General features: G+C 40.0%; 1 protein-coding gene across 1 annotated transcript in view; it reads right to left on the bottom strand.

The window, feature by feature from the left end:
* slc8a1b (solute carrier family 8 member 1b) overlaps positions 1-20,786 on the bottom strand; it is a 181,767-nt gene that overhangs the window by 26,835 nt on the left and 134,146 nt on the right. Inside the window, exon 6 of the mRNA XM_084735365.1 lies at positions 5,615-5,760. Coding sequence (XP_084591491.1) covers positions 5,615-5,760 — 146 coding nt within the window. The remainder of the gene's footprint in view (positions 1-5,614; positions 5,761-20,786) is intronic.

The following is a 20,786-nucleotide window of genomic DNA, read 5'->3' as shown; positions in this document are numbered from 1 at the left end:
CTCTCCCTCCCACGAAAATACTCCTATCCTTTCCCAATCCTATCTCATTCCTATCAATCTGGTCCATACACGACATTACACACATTTTTATATATAAGAAATATTTTATTAAGATTCCCGCTCATGTTGACTGTTTTTCCTGTCCCGTCCCACCCCCTTAATTAATAGTGAAATTGACTCTGATCCCGTGGGCATCCCACAGTAATCCTGAAAAAATTGTCAATCTCTAGCTCGGACTGCTCCTGGCTAATGTCCGGTTGCATGATAATGAAATGGAGGCTGGCCAAGCAGCGGGAAATCAGAGATGCCCACATATTCAAGGGACCCGCTCCACCACAACATCTCGGATCAAGCCACTGCACACAGAAGAGAGGACGATAGGAAGCTGACTGCTGTGTCGTATAATGACAAACACATGATATGCACTGAGTGTCATATTCCAACCTGAGACTCTTTGGTGTATTTAGAAACTCTGGGTTCTCCACTAGGACTCAACATAAAGTTCTGTGCCATTGAAGAATGTCGGGCTTCACAGCATCAATATGAAACGACAGACTTGTCGGGGGTATGAGGTGTAGGGATTAAGGTCATCGGGTCGTTGGTTCAATCCTCCTGACCGGCAGGATAAATCTGAGAGGGGAAACTGAAAGGCAGCACTTGATTCTTCCTCATTACCACCGATATGGTGTCTGTGAGCGAGGCCCTTAACCCCCATCAGACTGTGGTTATTCTGGGCAGCTACCAGGCGTGAATGTGATCAGGGCGTCCCTGGAACAGAGAGCATCACTCTCAGACGACCCTGACTAAATAAAGGTGAGCAAAAAATTACCACACAATACCTGAATGTCTCCACACTCCCCTTCTCCCTCATTCTTTTTCCAATTTCTCTCTGTCAGTCCCCTAATTTTTCTTCCTTTGTTTCTTTCCTTGTCTCCTTCATTCATAGTATTTATACTTCTTTGTTGTTTTCTTCAAAAGGAAGAAACTATGACATATTGAGATAACACACTTGCGCTCATTCATACACACACGCGCAATACACACATCGCACACTAATTAGCGCAGCGGTGGGGATTGCTCTCTCCTTTTCTCTGCACTTCAGAGGGAAACTGGGATGCTAATTGTGTTGAATGGAGCTTAGGGGTGTAAATTGTGCCTCTCTGCTGCTGTGGAAACACACACACACACACACACGACCAGCTTTACTCTGCCTATTGTATGTGGAGTGTTTGTTTAACTGTACTCAGCTAGGTTTTTGTAACGCCATCTTTGTCATTCTGTGTTATTTTTACCTCCCTGCCTTTCTTTCTTTCTCGTTTCCTTCCTCAGATCATTGCTTTAGACTCAGCTGGACTGCTGTGAAATACGTGTGTGTGTGTGTGTCTCTCAATCTGTGTGCACGTGTCTCTGCGCAAGAACACACATGTGAAACTCTGAGGGTATGTTGCACTATAAACCCCAAAGATGACCCAGCTGAGGGCAACAAATGACCATAGACCTAATGCTGACCCACAATTCACTGCACTATGATAAATCTATTTTTTTCTCTCTTCTCATGCTGACTATCTCTCACTTTCAGGGCATATTGATGATGACAACAAATGGACTTAAAAAAAAAATAATAAAACATTTAATATACAGTAAAGCTTGATTCATTAATTTAATATTGAAAATTCAAAAGCATCCGTTGACCAATGGAAGCAATTTGGGGTTTCATGCTGCCTACAGTAAAGGTTGTAAAACATCTTTCCTTAAAGCAGCAGGGCTGCTGCTGACCATTTGGGAGTGCTAAGCATAATTGCCTCAGCAATCTCATAAGTTTATTGCAAGCCACAGTGCGTGACATGGATCTAATAAACTGAGGTGAGGCATCAGGTTTGATGTATGTAGACTGTACAGTGATCACACCAACTGACAGAAAACTTTATCAGTGTACGTCATCCATCTGCAGTACTACTGTGGTAAACAATGAAGCTAAACAAGAAAAAGGCCGACGCAGGACACCAATCTTGCAAAAAGAGCTTCAGGTAACATAGCAGCATACATAAACCTAACCTATGTTTGGACATTCCTATTGGTTGATTAATAGATGCAGGTCAGTGCAGCATTGCAACATTGTGGGATGGTTATCCTAAATAAACACTGTCAGCTATCCTTGAACCTTTGTCACAGTGCAACGTGGGACCAATGTTTGGAGGTATGAGCAAAGATACTGCCATATTTCTATCATGTAGGTCATCTTTCATCTGGGAAAGCCTAAAATCACAGAATTTATACCCAACTTTAAATAACCAGTGTCTAGGACAGGGGGCTGCAACCTTAAAAAGGGCAACTTTTGGCCAAAAAAAGACAAAAAAAAAAATCTGTCTGGAGCTGTAAGAATTAAATTCTCTATTTTCCTCGGAGGATCTGATTTGGAATTCACAGCTCGCCTGGGGAGACTCAAGACTAGCCACTGGCAATATTTAGAGGAAGGGACTAGGGTTGGAAATTAACTTTGGCTATAAACATGTGTACAGTACATTAGACACTGCTTATGCAGCTGTCAGTGTTTTCTGTACTAATAAATTAAACTAAACTAAACTGAACTATGCAGACGTAGGCTAGGACTCACATTTAAGTTGATGAAATATTTGTGTAGGCTACACATTTTTACAAATAGAAAATGTAAGAATCTCTTTGGGCCAACAAGAATAAATTTATTTTGAAATGGTTAAAAAATATTAATTTCTATTTCATTTTTTGTCAAAGCCACAGGGAGCCACTGGAAAGGGACAAAAGTTGCAGACCCCTGGTACAGGATTTAGTCGCACCTAGTGATGGCTGTGAAACTAAAAATGCTAAAAGCCTTTCCTAGAGGCAGTGTTTGGTTTGTCCAATCTGGGCTACTGTAGAAACATATCAGACTCCACGGCAGGAGACCCTCCCCCCGTAGATATAAAGAGCTCATTTTAAGGAAATTATTATACACTTATGAAAACATACGTATGAATTTTATATTGCATTTTCTGTCAATAGATAACTAGAAATCTTACACACTGGTCCTTTAAACCCTCCAAAATGTCTGCCATGATCAGTGGTTGTATGCACATAGTCAGTAAATCGTTAAAGCTCTTGTAGAGTATGAAAATGTCTCTTTACCGTCAGAAGAAACCGACTTCTTCCCCTCTATTTCTGAACACATGATTAACTCCTCTCTGGAGTGACTCTGTCTCACCGCTGCCAGAACATGAGCTTCTGGACTAAAGGCGAACTCAAACTGAATGTTAGGTCTATTTTAGAGGCAATCGTCAGAAGATGGTAGATGTGAAGTCGCCCTGGGCTCCATGAGGCGAGGACGCAACACTGTGCTGCTTCCCTTTTACAACTCAAAGAAGCAGAGATCCTGGAGAGATCTGAGATAAGTCAGAAAAAGCACACAGGTACTCTCCACACACAATCAGTAGTTTTTAGTTTTAGGGGCGAATGAGCAGGAAATTGTGAAAAAAAAAAAAAATATTGTTTGTTATTGATACTTTGAATTTATTTCGTGGTTTTGCTGAATGAAATTCACTTACATTTCAAAGGAAACTTTCAACTTCAGAGTAAACTGTCTATTAATGCAACTTTTCTTTTTTCTCCTTCAAACTGTTATGTCAGACACTTTCACACTGTTGTATTCCACTATCTACCAATGGGCAGTACTTCAGTCAACTATAGGATCCTGTTCTGTGCCAGCAAACTCACACACACACACACACACACACACACACACACACGTACACCATTTAATGTAGAAAACTACTTGACAAAGTATAGCATCCTGTCAAGTGGTGAGCTATTACTGGGTGTTATTAACTGTCTGTCTAGAGTGAGCGTGTAGGTGGAACGGCAGCAAAGAACATGCATTAGTATGTACACGCACAAATACACACATACACAATGCAACGCGCATGGTAATTACATCCACGCTCGTCTTAAGAGTCTGCGTGGGAGAGGGAGAGCGAGGGAGGGATGCACACACGATGATTACGCAATTATTTCCTGTATTCATCGGAAAGGTTTGTGAGTGTAACATATGAGGACGGCGATTTTGTGTGTGCGTGTGTGTATCCACGTAACATATAATGCAAATGTTGGGATTATAAGTGGTTTTGCTTGGTGTTTCAGTGTTTCCATCCGCAGTAATGATTTGTGCTTGCTGATGTGATTCAACAGTCTTAAAAGGATTACCTTTGTCTAATGAAATGATCCAAGTAATACCTGTAGTAATTTTTTGGAGAACTTTTTAAAACAGAAACAAGGAGGTGTGCAGGTCATCCTAACAATTAACTAAGAGAATCGGTCACATTTTTTTGTAGATGGGATGTTCAGTAATGGATTATGCCCAATGGAGGAAATGTTGTCCATTCATTTCTCACTGTGAACACCTCAAATGTCATTATGTCGCTTATATCGTGGCCAATTAACAAAAAAAAAAGAAGACCATTTATATATATTTTCATGTATTTTGCGATCAGAATCTACTGTTTTCTTCCCTGGTAACACCTGAGGGTTTCACTAGGTAACACCTTGACCTTCTGTTGAATACAAAAATACAATGCTGCTGGTTTTTGACCACACTGAAATTGCCACTGTTAGTGTTGTTTAGTTTTTTTGCACAGTTGGAGATGCATCTTGCTTAGCAACTATCATTTTCTCTGCCAATAAAACTCAATTTCCAATGTCCCAACATTAAGTAGGGGAGACCAGGGATAGTTGTAACACATTTTGCTCAGCTCACTGAATTTTTGTGCTGAAGCTCTCAAATTTCGAAGCAAAGTATCCTTAGTTATTAAAAGTAGCAATGAAGGTTTCCAGCCTTTTCCCACAGGCTGATTTTTTTGTGATGGTTCCAGGTGGAAATTTGTTCTAATTAATGTTAAAATAACAAATATGTGTATAAAACACATTTAACTGTTTCTGTGTAATTCTAGATTAATCTAAAGTGTGAATTGGCTCACTGATGGTTATTATCCTGCAGAAAAATACTGCTGTGAACATATGCAATTATTATGGTTTACTACATGCAATGGCATACATATTGATAAATATATAAATACATTTACAAAATGTATATTGTGGTGTGATTTCATTTTTAAAAAGATAAACTAATGTGTTCAGAGTATGAGGCACTCGGTGTTGTGAACAGGTGTAAGGGCAGCTTGTTAACGTGTTGCAGTAAATTGGTTCTGACATTGTCCTTGTTGCTATGGTTACTCATCTTAGATACAGGCTGCACATTAATTTAGATGAACAGTTTGACTTGAATTACTTAGCAGGTGTCCATTATCAGGAATGGACACCCTGCAGACCATGATATGACAGAAATGACAAACAAATATCTACATTAAAAAAGAAACTGGAGCCAGTGTCCTAATACAGGACTTTTTTTTGGCTTTATAAGTGGTTTGTATAGATAGAGTAAATTTACCAAAAGCCACTGAAATACAGATTTTGTGCAAACGCAAATGTCATGAGCAATACCCAGAAACAAACCATGAATTAGACTCTGCATTGTAACATGTGCTCCTGCCATCTCTCTCAGACCTTTAACTCTCTTTCATCTGACCACAAACACGCTTCCCTGCCTCACCTTGAACTCGTATGATTCCTCTATGATGACCTCCAGTTTGACATGGTCTCCCAGCATGGGACGGCCCATCTCGGCAATGCGCCGTTCCTCTTCATCTTTCCCCGTCAGGGGCTCTTCTTCCTCCTCCTCGTCCTTTTGCTGCTCCTCTGCAGACACAAGACAGTGACCAACAGCAGTGTTAGAACAGGACCACAGCAAAGCCTTGCAAACAGAATTTTACTTCATTTAATGTCACCATGATAATACACTTAGTATGAAATACTGCTTTCAAAGGAGTCCTTAGTATTATACATTAGCATAAACAGTAAAATAACTAGACAGTTAAAAGCATAGAAAACAGGCCAGTCAAGTTTAAGAAATATTGCAGGTATTGGGGAATAATTAGACAGAAAGTGAAACTATACATTAACTGTAATTAACTCCAATTAAAGATTACCTCAACCCCTAAAAACCACTGTTTTCAGTTAAAAAAACACAGATATGGGTATTTAGTAATGCTGCTTTTACTTAAGATTCAATTCTTTACATATTAGTGTGATGATGCGTTTTCCTGCTGAAGAAGCACCATTGGACTGCGTTCTTTCTCTCAACCGATGGTCTCATGATAAACATTAAGTGTACGGCACCGTGGTGAAGTTAGTTTTAAGTTGTATGTTCGACAGACAGATCCAGCAGTGTTTTCTTGAATATTCAACTTAAAACTAACTTCACCGTGGTGGTTACAGCAATGTACTGACACTCCCCTGCAGATGACACGCGCACACACACAAACCAGAGACTCTCTCAGCCTTTGTTAGCCATTAACAGTTAGCTCAGCTACAACACAGGTAGCCCTCCATATAGAAACTGTGACAATGGTGCTTTATAGTGACTGTCACAGCTCCAGCGGACTCTCTTCCTTTCAGCGCAGACACAGAGAGTTTGAAAGCAGCTGCTTGTGACTGGTTAGCTCTGAATACCAGCTATATCTGTTTATGCTATACTGATCAGTTCTGTTCAGCTATGAGGCCACGCCACCCGCTGTAGTTATCCTGTGGACCCCCATCTTGACCCCTCTTGTGCCCCTTATCACTTTTTTTTTTTTTTTACATTTTTCAAAATTATACAGTGGGTGAGGTTAGGTGCAGACCTGGGGGTGAAGCTACACTTTGAATTAGCAAGAACTCACTGTGACACTCAAAATAATTTGTCATCACTTCATGTTCACGTCAAAGTTGTGGCACCTGAGACATTTCTTATTAAAATGTGAACACTTACAGCAGCCCTACTGGGAAAATAATTGTTAATTTGTATCAGTTGTCATGCACCCAACAGTGTGGGAATTATACATTTTAATGTGTGATGACTGCATCCATCTGGCCCGTGAAATTCTTTAAAACTCCAGAGTACAGTGCTGAAATAAATACAAAAAAATCAAATCATTAGCATCTAAGATACCTGATTTTGAGTCAAACACTGTTGTTACCTCAGAAGTGATAACACACTTTGTTTCTTCCTGGTCAAAAGACAGTGAATCTTTGAACTAAACTGAAAGAAATAATTCAAATCAGCAATCATTTCCACCTCTAACACCCTTCTCTTTGTGAAATAAATGTCTGAATCTGTGGGTTCAACCTATATAATTAGTTATAGTGGCATTACAAAATGAAAATATACTTCCAGGTCCTCTATCGTCTCATTATTCCTGTCTCTCTGTTTTCTCTGGCACAACCTGCCTTTCTTCCCTTTCTCCTTTCCCCCTGTTCTTTATGGTGTGTGTCAGTAATTGAGATTCAGTGTAGAGATGTAACTCACTGCTGGGATCAAAGTGAGGGAGAGGGGAGGAGGGAGAGAAATACAGAGAAAGCGAAAGAGAGAGAAAGGCCATGATCAAATATTCCACAGGGGAACGGTTATCCCTGCAATTGCTTTCCATTATAGTGCAGTGCATTGTGGGTCTGCCATCAGCTCACAGGTCATTTGTTCCCCTCACTTGAGTTACAGTGCAGAGCTTATAGCTCATTCACACACACATGCATGCAGATTTCTGCCAGGAGCATTTTCATCATGACTCCATCATGAGCAAGAGGAACAGTTTGGTGTTGTGCCTTCCTGCTCCTCCATGAAACAGGAGAGGTGAATGCAAGAGGAGGTTCAGAAATCAGTCCAATGCATGTTTTTTCTGCTGCTACAGTATACATATATTAAATGTGCAAATCAGATGTTCTCACTTTCAAGAAAATGTCTGTACCCAAGAGAGAAAAGTAAAGTATGCGAAACACCGCGAACACAGCAAGGTCAGGATACAGACACCCCCACACACTGAGAGCTGGTAGTTCTCCATCTGTGTTAATGGATAATTTGTTTCCACACAATTTCTTCATTTTCAGTAATTCTACATCATCATATTAAATTCATCCATATGGTCGAGGGCAGCGATCATAAACTTGCAGCTCATGAACCACATCTGGTCTCCCAAAGCAAAATGCCCACTGACGAAAGTATTGCATTTGAATTATGAACTGGGGAAGCTGCTGATGTATGAAGTTACTGCTAATGTGAATCGAACATTTACTATTGCTGTAACCTCACATTTAAAGCAAAACACAATTTCCTTTCACTCTTTCTCTTCAGAGACTCTTGCTATGTGAAACATAAAATCAGATCTCTGTGGCTCACAGAATGATGGAAAAGGTCAATTATTGCCTGAAGTCTTTATTAAAATGACAATTGACTGTTTTGTTGCCCTCCGAAATTTTGTGACCTGTTACAGGTGTCACATGCACAATGACAGTGCCACTAGACAATAGCATCAAAACAAGTTAAAGTTAATATTAATATTTCCTGCCCACCAGGGCTACATTCTGCATTTACAAATTTGAACCATCACTCCTCAGTGAACTGCCTCCTTGGAGTCTGAGAACTTTTAGTTAAATATCTAGTTGTCATTATGTATTTCCCGTGTGTTTTAAGATTTAGAGGATGATTAAAGTAACATTAATTTTGTAAGAAAATAAAAAAAAAAATTAATAGCATAATGGCTTAAATATATATTTTTTTAATTACTTGAGAGTCCAGTCAGCACAGTGTGTGCTTAGAAATGTTCTGGCATAGACAAATGTTAGTATGTGAGTATTATAGTACTGTAAAACAAAAAAACTGCACATCCAACTCTAAACTCTAAAGTTCAAAACAGAGCTGATGCATTTTATACCATGCATATGGTAATATGTACAAAAACAAGAGGCTTAAACAGTGGACTTTAATTCAAATCAGCAACAGACTGGCAATGTCTTGAACATAATTTAATTTGTCTCTCTCTTCTGAAGCGTACAGTGGGTATGTGCACAGTCAATTGATAATTTTTCTTTTATTTATTTTTATTCACTTACACTGTCCACGAGATAGTGCAGTTTCACCTAGAGAGGCAACATGCTGATGCACAGCATAACTATTTTCCATTTTCATTTCATTTTCTTCAAAGTTTGATGTCAAACCAGCATTTCTCTGCCACTACATGCATGTTACAGTCAAGCCACCACAGCTCTGTGCCTAATGATTGATCTTTTCTTTCAATGATGATCAATTTAAATAACTGTTTGAATTCCCTGCGCTGACACTGATTCATAATGACTTGGCTGACAGAGCATTTAAAGACACCACCGGATCCGACAGAGAGTAATCAGCTGTAAGACTTTAGACAGGAAGTAATCATGCTAATAATAAGGCCCACTTAAATCGCAGTTACAATCAAAAACTAATCGAGAGCCTTTATATTGTACCTGTTGTTTGTTTCATATATTACACACAGGTTTCAACAATGGAAGCCCTTCAGTCATACCTCACATGTCCTTCATGGTTCCCCTTTAGCTAACTAGAATCCACAATGAATTAAATTTACACACACACGCACATGCACAAACACACACCATTACACACCATGTAATGGTGATTTAATGAACTCAATTAACAACCTACACTAAACCTCATGTGGGACGAACATGACCGCGCAGTATCCTTGTTAGCTACACTTGCTCTGGGTGTGTGTGTGTGTGTGTGTGTGTTGGACCTGACAGAGGTTGAATGTTGCAGGGTAAGATGCTGCTTCCTGTCAAAGCTGCCGTCTGTACCATTTATCATTTTGATTTTTCCCCCTCTGGTGTCCTTCTCTCGGCTCCTTTGCAGCTCAATTAAACACAACAGAGTGTGTTGTACAGCCAGAGAACATATACAGTCCAATATCTGTGTATACTGTATCTTTAAATAGCGGACAAATGATATGAGAAGGACATAATCTACCTCTACCCTATCCCAGAATATCCGTCTCTTTGTTACATAACTGTTTCTAACCCCTTCTCCTTCTTTCGTAATCTTTATTTTCCTTTTGATCTACCTTCTGTCATCTCATCCTCTTTGTCACTGCTCCTCGGTATTAAAACGTCCAATTTGTATTCCTCCTTTCTCTCTAATTCCTCCTTTCCCTCTTTCCTGATATAGTTTCAATTCAAATGAGCTTCGGCGAACTGCCAGAGCAAACCAACAGAGAGCACATTACTTATTCTGTTAGCAAGCTTGACAATATAACTGTCAAATTAATACCGCCGCCTTGGTATTTTCACTGGGAACAAATGAGCTCATGCGGGGAAAACTGGTAGCGTCTCCTTCTCATTAGTAGTGTCACTAGCTCCTTTTAAAGTTAAGAGCACTTTGCGGAATCAACTTCGCTGGCCATCACCCCGTTAAAGATGATTAACAAAGGTATAATGTAATATTTCTGCAATGAAACGTTTAAAATTGACTAGACGTATGTTATATATTTTGTCAAGTTGTGTACTTACATTACCCCAAACATTTCCAGCAAAGTTCAAACTTCAGAAAGTCAATCATCAGTTTTATTCAGTGCACTGGTGCGTTTCATTTGGTCAGCTGTCAACACAAGGAACATCAGAGAATGAGGAAGATTGAACAGACTAAAATAATGTGAATAAAACTTCACGTTAGATTGATTTTCATCTGCAATGGTTTTTAACAATGGAGACAACAACTCCCATGACCCCACGCTACTTCTTGACATCAGCAAATTACACCTTTGGTTACTTCCTTGAATGTGAGAGACCCGTAGCACCAGAACTTACTCTGTGTTTAACTGTTTTACATCAGGTTCCTAGTCCATCCCGCCTCAATGAACATTTTTGTGTTTTGTTTGCACATCCTGGTCCTCATCCTGATGAGCGCAAATCTTGTCTTCAAACCCCTAAATCACTGGTGATTGCTTTGTCACTCCTTTCTCCCACTTGTTTTTGTTTCTCCTGTCTGAATTTGGGATTTGATAATGCATGCACTGCAAAAAACACCCACGTCTATTATTGGTATAATTTCTGGGAGACAGGGTTACTTCCTTCTCAGATGTGCTTCTTCTTTTCTTCATCCTCATCCCTACCTCCCACTTAATTTTCCTATCATCTTCCTCCTCATCATCTACCTCCTACTTTCTCCTCCTATGTTTTTTTCCCTCTTCTTGCCTTTCTTCTCCTTACCTACGCTCCCCATTCTCATCAGATATATTCCTTCCCTCATCTTCTGCTCACACCTGTTTGACCTCTCCTCTCTTCTCCTCCCTCTTCTCTTTCTCTCCCAACTCCTCCTTTTCATTTCATCTTCTCTTCCTCTCCTTTCCTCCCCTGTGGACAGAAAGGCTAGTCAAAAAGTTTCACTCCTTTTTTCTCCTATTCTGTCTCCTCCTGTGGGACTTTCCCAAAATGTGACAGTGTAGCAACTCCTCTCTCCTCCCTGCCATGTTCCCTGCTGTACTCTTTAATCCCGTCAAAGACCGCGTCTTCTCCCGTCTCCCTGTTGTCTAGTGTCTCCCTCCATCTGCTGATCTCCTCCTTGACACAGTGCAGAAGTTTCTCCCCTCTTCTCCTCCTTTTGTCTTTACACTTTGACAGTTTGCAAAGATACCTCCCCTCCCTCTTTACTCTTGCCTCGTCTTCTGTGCCTCCTCTGATGGAACCTGAATCGATCAAACATGACAGGGTGCAAAAATCCTCTCCTCTCGTCTCTTTACCCTTTTTCCTCCACCTACGTGTGGAGTCGCTTCTCCAGTCCTTCATCCTCTCCCCTCCTCTCCCCTCTTCTCCCTGTCTCCCTGTCGTCTTCCATCACTTCTGTGGAACTAGGGACTCTATCAAACCATGACAAGGTGTGAAAGCCCACATGCACGCAGCACACATAGCCTCGTGTCAGCACATATCGACCCATCTTCCATCCAGACAAATGCACGGACGAACTAAACTGACAAAAAAACAACTCAATATTTCATCAAAAATGTATCACTGCATTTGTTTGTTTGCCAGATGAGCGCCACGCTGCAAAAATGAAAAAGTTAAGAAAACTCATAATTTCAGGGGATCAAAGAAAAAGTTACGATTTAACTATAATTTAACTTCATGTTTAAAGTCAAACAGTCTCTCCTGGAAGACAGTACAAAGAGAAGTTCAACCCCTGGCCCCCCCTTTTTTTTCTCCACTGCATGAAGCGTGTCAGTGTTGGATTGTTTTTGGAAAGTTATGGAAATTAGGTCTCTTCTGATCGTTTTCATCCAATATTCAGTAAACATATGTGATCAGGAGGATCAGCGTCTAGCGCCACCAATTGCAAAAATTGACTCCACCTAAAAACATCAATATCAGTTTAAGTGTTCCTTATATTAAGATGTTTTTTTCATTGCTTTACCTCGCAATCAGACAACCTTTGTTTGCTAAAAAGTTTGAGCACAGAAAAGAATGAGCACAAAATACAAGAACAACAACGAACACAAATCAAAAAAGTTTTTTAAGTTTAACCAGTGTCTGACAAATGCCTGAATCTAACCCTGTAAGCAGTAACTCATGCTATGGAAGCAAAATCTATCCCTAAAAACAAGTTAGTAGCACATAGTATTCAGATGTAATACAACCAAAGACAGGTGAGAAAGATGTGAGAGGATGACGAGGAACAGAGGGCAGAAGAGTGGAAGAAGAGGAACTAAAAGGTGGTAAAAAGAAGGAGAAGAGCAAGTATAATGTTTTACAGGAGACGGATGAGCAGAAAAAAACAGAAGTTGTCTGAGATAGAGGGGAAAATGATGATGATGATGTTGATCTATGAGTTTATAAAACCACAATCTAATCAATATAATCTTCTGTGCAGTCATCGCTCTGTCATAATTACTGTAATGATAATGAATAAAACTGATAAAACAAACCAAACAAGTACATTAATTTCCAATGATCATCAGTCATTGCTAATGTAAGTATTACTTACGTCTACGTATTACTGTAATAAATAAATGAATTTACATTGTTTGGTGATTTGCACTGTGATGACAGACTTAATGATACTGTTCCACCACCTCATTAGAATGAATTACTCATGTTGTTTACTCTTGTAAACATCATAACAGAGGGTTCAATGGGTTTACATTACAGAGCTCTAACGTACACTGTAATGATTAAACTAAACATGGAGAGACCTTGAACACACATGCAAATATCCACTAGCATGACAAACAAAGTATCATGTCTCCCATTAATTAATGTTGTTTTGGCACAGTTTACGGTCTTAATACCATGGGATAATAATTATATCATGTACTACTGCATAACCACACACAGGCTCACACACAAGGACATGAGGAAAAAGGGGGGGTGAGAGGAGAGGACATTGCTGCCAGTCAAAATCTTTGACATATATTCACACACAGGCACAAAATGCATCTGTATGATGACATGTTGCAAAGTATGTTTCTCTATGAGTGTATCTTGGGTATGTGCACGTTTGATTGTGTGTGTGTGTGTGTGTGTGCGCATTAGGACATGAGGTTATAACCCTCTGCAGGGCAAGTGTGTTTTCAGCTGGTTTCCCTCTCAGCACTGTTCCTTCCTCACGCTGTGCTGTCTCCCACCCGGATGACTGACGGAGGTTCAGAGGCTGCAGTGAACTCTCCTCTGCCTCCCGCTGTCCTGAGGCTCCTCTGGGCCGAATCAAAAAAACCTGCAATATCACAGGGTCATCTGGAAACCGCTAAAGCCTCCAGTGAATCAGCTTTTACCTCCAGCAAAAAAAACAAAACATGAAAGATGTGATCAAGGAGGAGATTTTCTTCCTTTAAAGAAGAAAAATCCACCCTACATGTTCTCAACGCAGTTAGATGACTGGATATCTGCCTCAACCTGCTAATATTAAATATCTAACACCACCTGTGCAAACAAACAAAAGCTGGATGCAAGTCCACACCTGCTCTCTGGAGGTTGTTGAAAAGCATTCTAGGACATGAAGAAAAGCTCTGCCAGAAATAGTGATGGATGAAATAGGTTAATGGAAAAGGAAATCACATGCCTTTTTATTCTCTCCAGAACAAATGAGAACCTGTAGCAGCTCTATGGCATCCTACGCTCTACATCCTTCATTAACTATTTGTATGGGAGCAGATTTGTGTGATAAAATGGCACAATTTACTTTAAAAAGGATGCAATATGGATACAGATGCTCTGAACAAACAGGGACTACTTTCAATGGGTGTCTACATCCGATCAGGGTGCAAGTAGGAGGCAGCTAACACAGCCTTACAGCAGGCAGACAGTTCTTTTAAGCTAAGAGACATCATGCAGGCAACCCCTGCATCAAATACAAGGTCAGCACACTTCCAGCATTAGGGAAATGGAAGTGCAAGGATCAGGTGAGACATGATCCAGGCAGAGGTTTGGACCCATGAGGAAGAGAGGCTGAAAGCAAAGGCAGTTGAACTAGTGTCTCAGGTGTCCAAGTGCAAGATCTCATGGGAAGAGCTAGGGATGCTGCAGCCCTTTCACATTTCCTTCTTCTTGCCATTCTTGACACCCTTCCTTCCATATCACACCTGCACACATAGAGACTGGAGCTGGCAAGGTGCAAGAAGAAGGAAAACCATCATCTTTATGTAAGAGGGAGCCAGTCTGCAGCAAACTGACGTTGGACGAGGGCTGCTGTTTACAAGATTGGAAAATAGGAGGGAGCCAGGTTCTTCTCAACCAAAAAACTGAAGCGCAAATCCTGGGAGATGAGGGTCGACATGGGAAGGACGCTGCAGTTCTCTGAGGAGGGCATCCAATCCTCTATCCAGACACTGTATTGTGGTCAATCAAACACTTGAAAATAATCCTGGTTGAGCTGACATTGCTGAGAAAGGATGGTTGCTAAGAAGCCCATAAAAGGAAGTCCTTGAAGTACCAGCTCCGAGTTCAGGAGGACAAGGGATGGCAGTGCCCTGTTAAGATTGCTACAGAGGCTTCCCAGCCAAACTGACATGTCACCTCTGGACCTGGAGCGAGAAACAAGCAGCTCGCAGGATGGGGGAGACAGAACAAGCTTCTTGCTGGATATGGAATAAGTGGGAGGAAGAAAGGTGGAAGCAAGGGTCAGATGAGCAGATGAGCCACTGCCAACCCACCAAATGGAGAGTGTCAAGATTAAAGGGTTGAAACACTCAGTGAAGGTCAGGGTACCGCCTGATGGTCTCTGCCCCTGGCCGAAGGCTATGGTTACCTCATAAAATAACAAGAAAACTGCACCCCAACAGGTGTGTCTCACAACTTCCTGGTCTTTGTGCTGAAACCAAAACAAATCACTGCTTTGAATAGCAATCTGACTTAAGTGTCTAAAGACAACATGACTGGCAAGACTGTTGATTTGCTCCCAATATGAAGTCTGATCATTGTTTGAAATCAGGCCGATGCTGGTGGTGTCATCCATGAACACTTTGTACATTTTTCTGAACAAGGAAGAAGCTTTTAACGGCTGTCAAAGTACTTTTCAAAAAGGCACTGAGCCTTCTACCTGCTTACTCTGTAAAAGTCACTCATGCATAATGGAGATGCGTGCTATCACAAAAACAGCAGAAGTCCTCAACTGTCCATTCAGCGCTGCTACAGTACCAGTAACAGCCTTGTTACTCACTCATATCTTTCCTGCTCTCAGTAAAGTCAAACAGCTACAAGAGGAGTGACTGAACTACATAATTTCCCTTCCCATCTTTGTAACTGCAGATCCTCATATCAGTATAGCAAATGTCAGATCCGGTGCTTGTTTTGTCAGTACATTAATCCTGTCAACCTGCGTTGCTTACAGCAAAAAAGATGCAATGAAAATGAAACAACCGCCCCGAAAAAGGAAAATATTATCAGACTTTTTATCTCTGGCTCAGAGGCACTTCACTAAAACATGAAGCACCAGTTTGATAGAAGATGAAACAGGACCTTGCTGTATTTCCAATAATAAAAGCTGACTTCTCACAGTTACACTCCCTCAATGTTAAATCTGCTCTGTGGAATTTATATTTGGAGGCAGAATTCACACATTAATCAACATTAGTGAGTGAACGTGCCTCTTTTGGTCGGTTTTCAGCTGCAGTCTCTGGGGCAGGATGCTTAAAAGCCCATTTGAAATATGTGTGCTCATGCCAAAATGCATTGAGAAAATCAATTCTTCGTTCCAGAGTCTCTCTGTAGTGATCTCTGTGTGAGAAGAGTTAATTTACCGAAAGCACGGCCTTTGTAAACACTGTTACAGAACTAAGGATAGAAAAAAGGGAAACACAACACAGAATCTCTGAATCTCTGCTAGAAAATGCAAAATTAGATGAAATATGTCTGTCCAATGGTAAGAATTAACAACTAAGTAGTTTTTTTTAATTAGCTAATTAGTTAAGTGGGTTTGTATGAGTTACTTGGTCACGGTATTACCTACGGTGGATGGCGGTCAGCATGTCCCCAGTTTGGAGAAGCAGAAAGGAGTACTGTGGAAAGGGTCGGCAACAAAAACTATTTTAGCCACCTTAAATAAATTCATATAATTTTAGGTGTATGCTATATTTAGTGTATTTTCACTGCTTTACCTTGTCATCAGACAGCCTTTTCTGATGGGATATCACTGTTATACAGGTCAAATATCGCTCTCTTGACTCCCTTGTCACAAATGGTAATTTTACCTTGCAGAACACAAGAGCTGCTGGTCCACTACCGCCTCAATCTGTGGGTTAGTTCGTGTTATTGTGTGGCTTCGGTGAATCCAAACTTCTGAAACTAACTGATCAAGTCAGCAGCAGATCAGTATCTCCTGCTTTGCTGTGAAGTAAAATTATAGATTTTTCCAGTGGAGTTTGACAAAGCAATATTTCACATATGTAATGGTGGTTTCCTGTCTGAAAAGGTGGTCTGATGGCACTTGTACTTGTATTTGTACTTGTGTACACTTGAACTGATATCATTCTTTTTAAGTGGGTCTTTTTAAGCTGACTAAAACAGGTTTTGTTGTTAACCCTGTTCACACATTACATTTTACAGTGTTTAAAAATTACAAACAGTGATTTTAGTATAGTTTGTTAGGTCTCTACTAGACACTGGATCACATTTACTTTTGACATAAAAAGTACATGACTTCATAAAATATTAATTTTCTATTATGTCACAATATCTGTAGATATTTACACATTTGATATTAATATCATTAATTCCTTCAAGCAGCATGGACTGATATTAAAAGATTAATTATAATTCATTGTTTTTTCTTTATTTTGATTATCAGTTTTGTCCATACACAGAACACACACACACACATATATGCTCACAGGGACACACACAGCCATGGGACAAAAGCTATAAAGATCTGTGCATGGTTCATTTAGCACAGAGAGAACCACCATAAAACACACAAACCCTCTGCAGCCCCTTAACTGTGTGTGTTTATGTGTGTGTGTGTGCGCCGGTCTGTCTGTGTATCCCGGAGGTGTGTTTGATCTCCTGACTGTGATAATGTGATATCCAGCCCTCGTCTTTGATCCCCTCATCACTATAAACACTGCTGATGCCTGGTAAACACACACCGCTGCTGCCTTTAACACACTGATAGCACCACTCTGAGTGTGTGTGTGTGTGTGTCAGAAACAGAGACAGAGATAGAGCGACTTTTAACCAGTGTACCCAGTGGAGCTAAAGTGAGTTTAAGGGCATAAAAGCCCCTTGAGATAACAACCTGAAAACACTGCGGTGGGCTGCTTTACCACAAAGTAACCTGTTTCCATCTCACATTAACATGTGTCTGGTTTGTGGGTCATTTCAGGTAAAACATCAGCGGTGGAAAAAGTACTGAAAGTCTCTGCTCAGGTAGAAGTACTTTTACATTAAATATTAAATATTACTCAGCCTCAAGTAAAACTACTGGTACTTAAATACTAGTAAAAAGCTTTTTTTTCTCAAAAAGGACTTCGAGCAGGGACAAAAGTATAACTTTTTTGTATTCACTTCTTTGCACAGAGATGCACTTATTTAGAGTAACCATATTTTCTGTGAACAACATACACACGCACGAGCAATATCAACTGTTTTTTGGAATTTTGTACAAATGAGTCGGACATAATCAGAATTAAAACAAAGATAGGCTAGCATGATAAATAAAACCTTCACTGACACTCAGCTTACGGATATTTCTACCGGATAATATATATTTACAATGTAAAGTACAGTAATAAGAAGAGTTTTAATACATTACATCCACCCCTGTACTAACTTTTCTTACCATACACTGCTATTTGCTTCAGAGTTAATATGTATAAGGCTGAAATGCAGAATTATTTGTGTGTCTGTGTGTGTCGGAAAGGCAATAAATAACAAGTGGAAAATTGCCTGTGTTTTTACAACTCCATATTACATTAGATGGTAATAGAAACAGAGGAAGATGAGTAGCTCGGATGAGATAATGGATTAACAAAGTGGAAAACAGATGCACAGATGTGGCATGTGACTGAGGACGCACACACACACACACACACACACACACACACACACACACACACACACACACACACACACACACACACACACACACACATCTAAAGCTGCACACACACACACACACACACATCTAAAGCTGCACACACTCCAGTGAAAACACAATACAGCAGCTTGAAAAAATGATCATCCACATCCCCCCATGAGCATCTTTGCATTTAAACTAAGAGCATTTAAAAATCGGTCAATCATAACCTCATTATTACTGAGAGGGTAAAGAAAATGTGCTGCACAGTTTACAGTAAAGAAAGGAGAAAGTGGAGACCTGGTCAGATTTGAACCGTCTTCGCCATCTTAATTGCACCAATTTGGACAATTTATTTGACAATGATGTGTTACATAATGGTGTAACACAACCATTAGCTCGAACAACAGGAGGGTTTAATGGTCTCTCTGCAGAGGAAATGATTCAAATGAGACTGAAGACAATGTACATTTTCTGCTTTCTCTCTTTATAGTGTGATTTAGGCTATAAATGTATGAATTTTAATAGCGTTTTATCTCTGCAGACTTCTTCTGGCTCTTTGTTTGCAAATCATCAAAGTCTTGTGAGAACCATGTATCTCCAAAACTTCAATGTTTCGTTTTACTCAGGTCAGGAAAGCTTTCTTTTAACAGGGGGGAATGAAAAAAACTCTCAATTCCTCCAATCAGAAACAAGCTAGAGAGATGGCACTAACGCTGCACATGCTGGAACAAGGGCAGGATCATTTCCTCTCAGCAAAGATTTTCAACAAAAAATGATTATTGATGTATGAACATCAATGATGCCTGACATCTCAAAGAAAACCATGTACCAAAAAAATCAACAAAAAAAATCTCAAGAAATATTATCAGATAAAATCAAACATCAGAGCATTGGTTCCAACAGTCTGAATTCTTGAAATAAACGTAATATTATAGTCTTGTCCTTACTGGTGAACATAAGACAGTATAAGTTTCTTATATGAAAAGACAAACATTTATATGAAAATGTTATACTGTCCCCAGTGAACCCCACTTAAAAATATTCCAGACAAATGCATGTGCTGATAATATTGTATAAAAACCCATAATACCCATATCACCCTTGGTAATATGCTATATCTTATTCTAAAATTCTGCATTAACTCTGACATTTCTGTGCTGTAGGCGTTACTTTCCTATTGACCCACAGGACAAAATTAGATTAAAACTGTGACTTAGGGGCATTATTTGGTGGGATGCTTTTCACATTATAGCCATATCCACAGTGAACACCCTCTTGGGGTATTATCTCTATTTCTTTGTGCTAACAATCCACAAGCCACCAGAATGTGAACACTTTGAAGAAAGCGGTGACATTTTCAAACACCAGTGGAGAACAGATAAAGCATGAAAAGCTCCTGCTTAGAAAATGAGAAAACAGGGCAGAGGAAAAGGAAAAAGGAGAAGAAAGGAGAGGACAGGTGTGATTCCCACTGAGTTTTCTGTACAGACCTCTGAGAAGAAGCAGAGAAAGAAAAAGTAGGGAAAAAAAGGGAAAGAAAAGCCGAGAAGCACAGATGGGAGCAGCAGAATCGCTCCAGTGTGTGTTCAACCTGAATCCCAAATCAACAGGCCTGTTAAAACACAAGCGATTAGGGAGAAGCTCTGCATTTTGTCACTTTAGAAATATGGTATTAGAGCGGCTGATGCTTTGATTTTATGTCTTGCAGCGTTGCCAGCTGTAAAGTGCTGTTTCCCTTGCCAGATTTTAAGTGCTCTTGTCTGGGCTATCGTATTATCGCTTTGCATAAAATAAATATGATTCAAATTGTGCAAAGTCCACTAAGACAAGTATCACACCCACTCTATGATGTCTTTTAACCAGCAATATCCTGACTCTTCATTTTGGAGATCTGAGGCACGTCTGTACAATTAAACAGGATTGAATCTTTCTGTCCTTGAAGTTTTGGTTTCTGTTAGCACCGCTCTTAACTGAATCCCAAGTCTATATCACATACTAACTTTCTTTTGCTTTCTGAAGCCTGCACAAATGATCAAAAATTGTGAACACACTAAACCTGCTTAAAATTAGTATTTATCATGGAATTGGGATACATTTATAATCTGTACTGGTCATTCTTCTGTGAATAACACAGTAGCGTCATTAAAGCTGCAGATGGCAATTTGAACATGTTCAGTGGAAAAGTGTCCACCTCTCTCTCTGCTGCCTCGTATCACTAAGCCAAGTCCCTTCCGCCAAATGATGCACCAAACATACATGTGCATTTTGCTGGGCATGAAGCAGAACATCAAGTTTGCCAACTAGCTGTTCTACTAGGCTAGTTTTGTCTGACACTAAGACACCAAAACACGTAACCTGAATG

This window comes from Lutjanus erythropterus, chromosome 14 (genome assembly GCF_056507025.1).
Source record: "Lutjanus erythropterus isolate fLutEry1 chromosome 14, fLutEry1.hap2, whole genome shotgun sequence".
NCBI lineage: Eukaryota > Metazoa > Chordata > Actinopteri > Lutjaniformes > Lutjanidae > Lutjanus > Lutjanus erythropterus.
The sequence above is the reverse complement of the archived record's forward strand: the minus strand, read 5'-3'. Positions and strand labels throughout refer to the sequence as shown.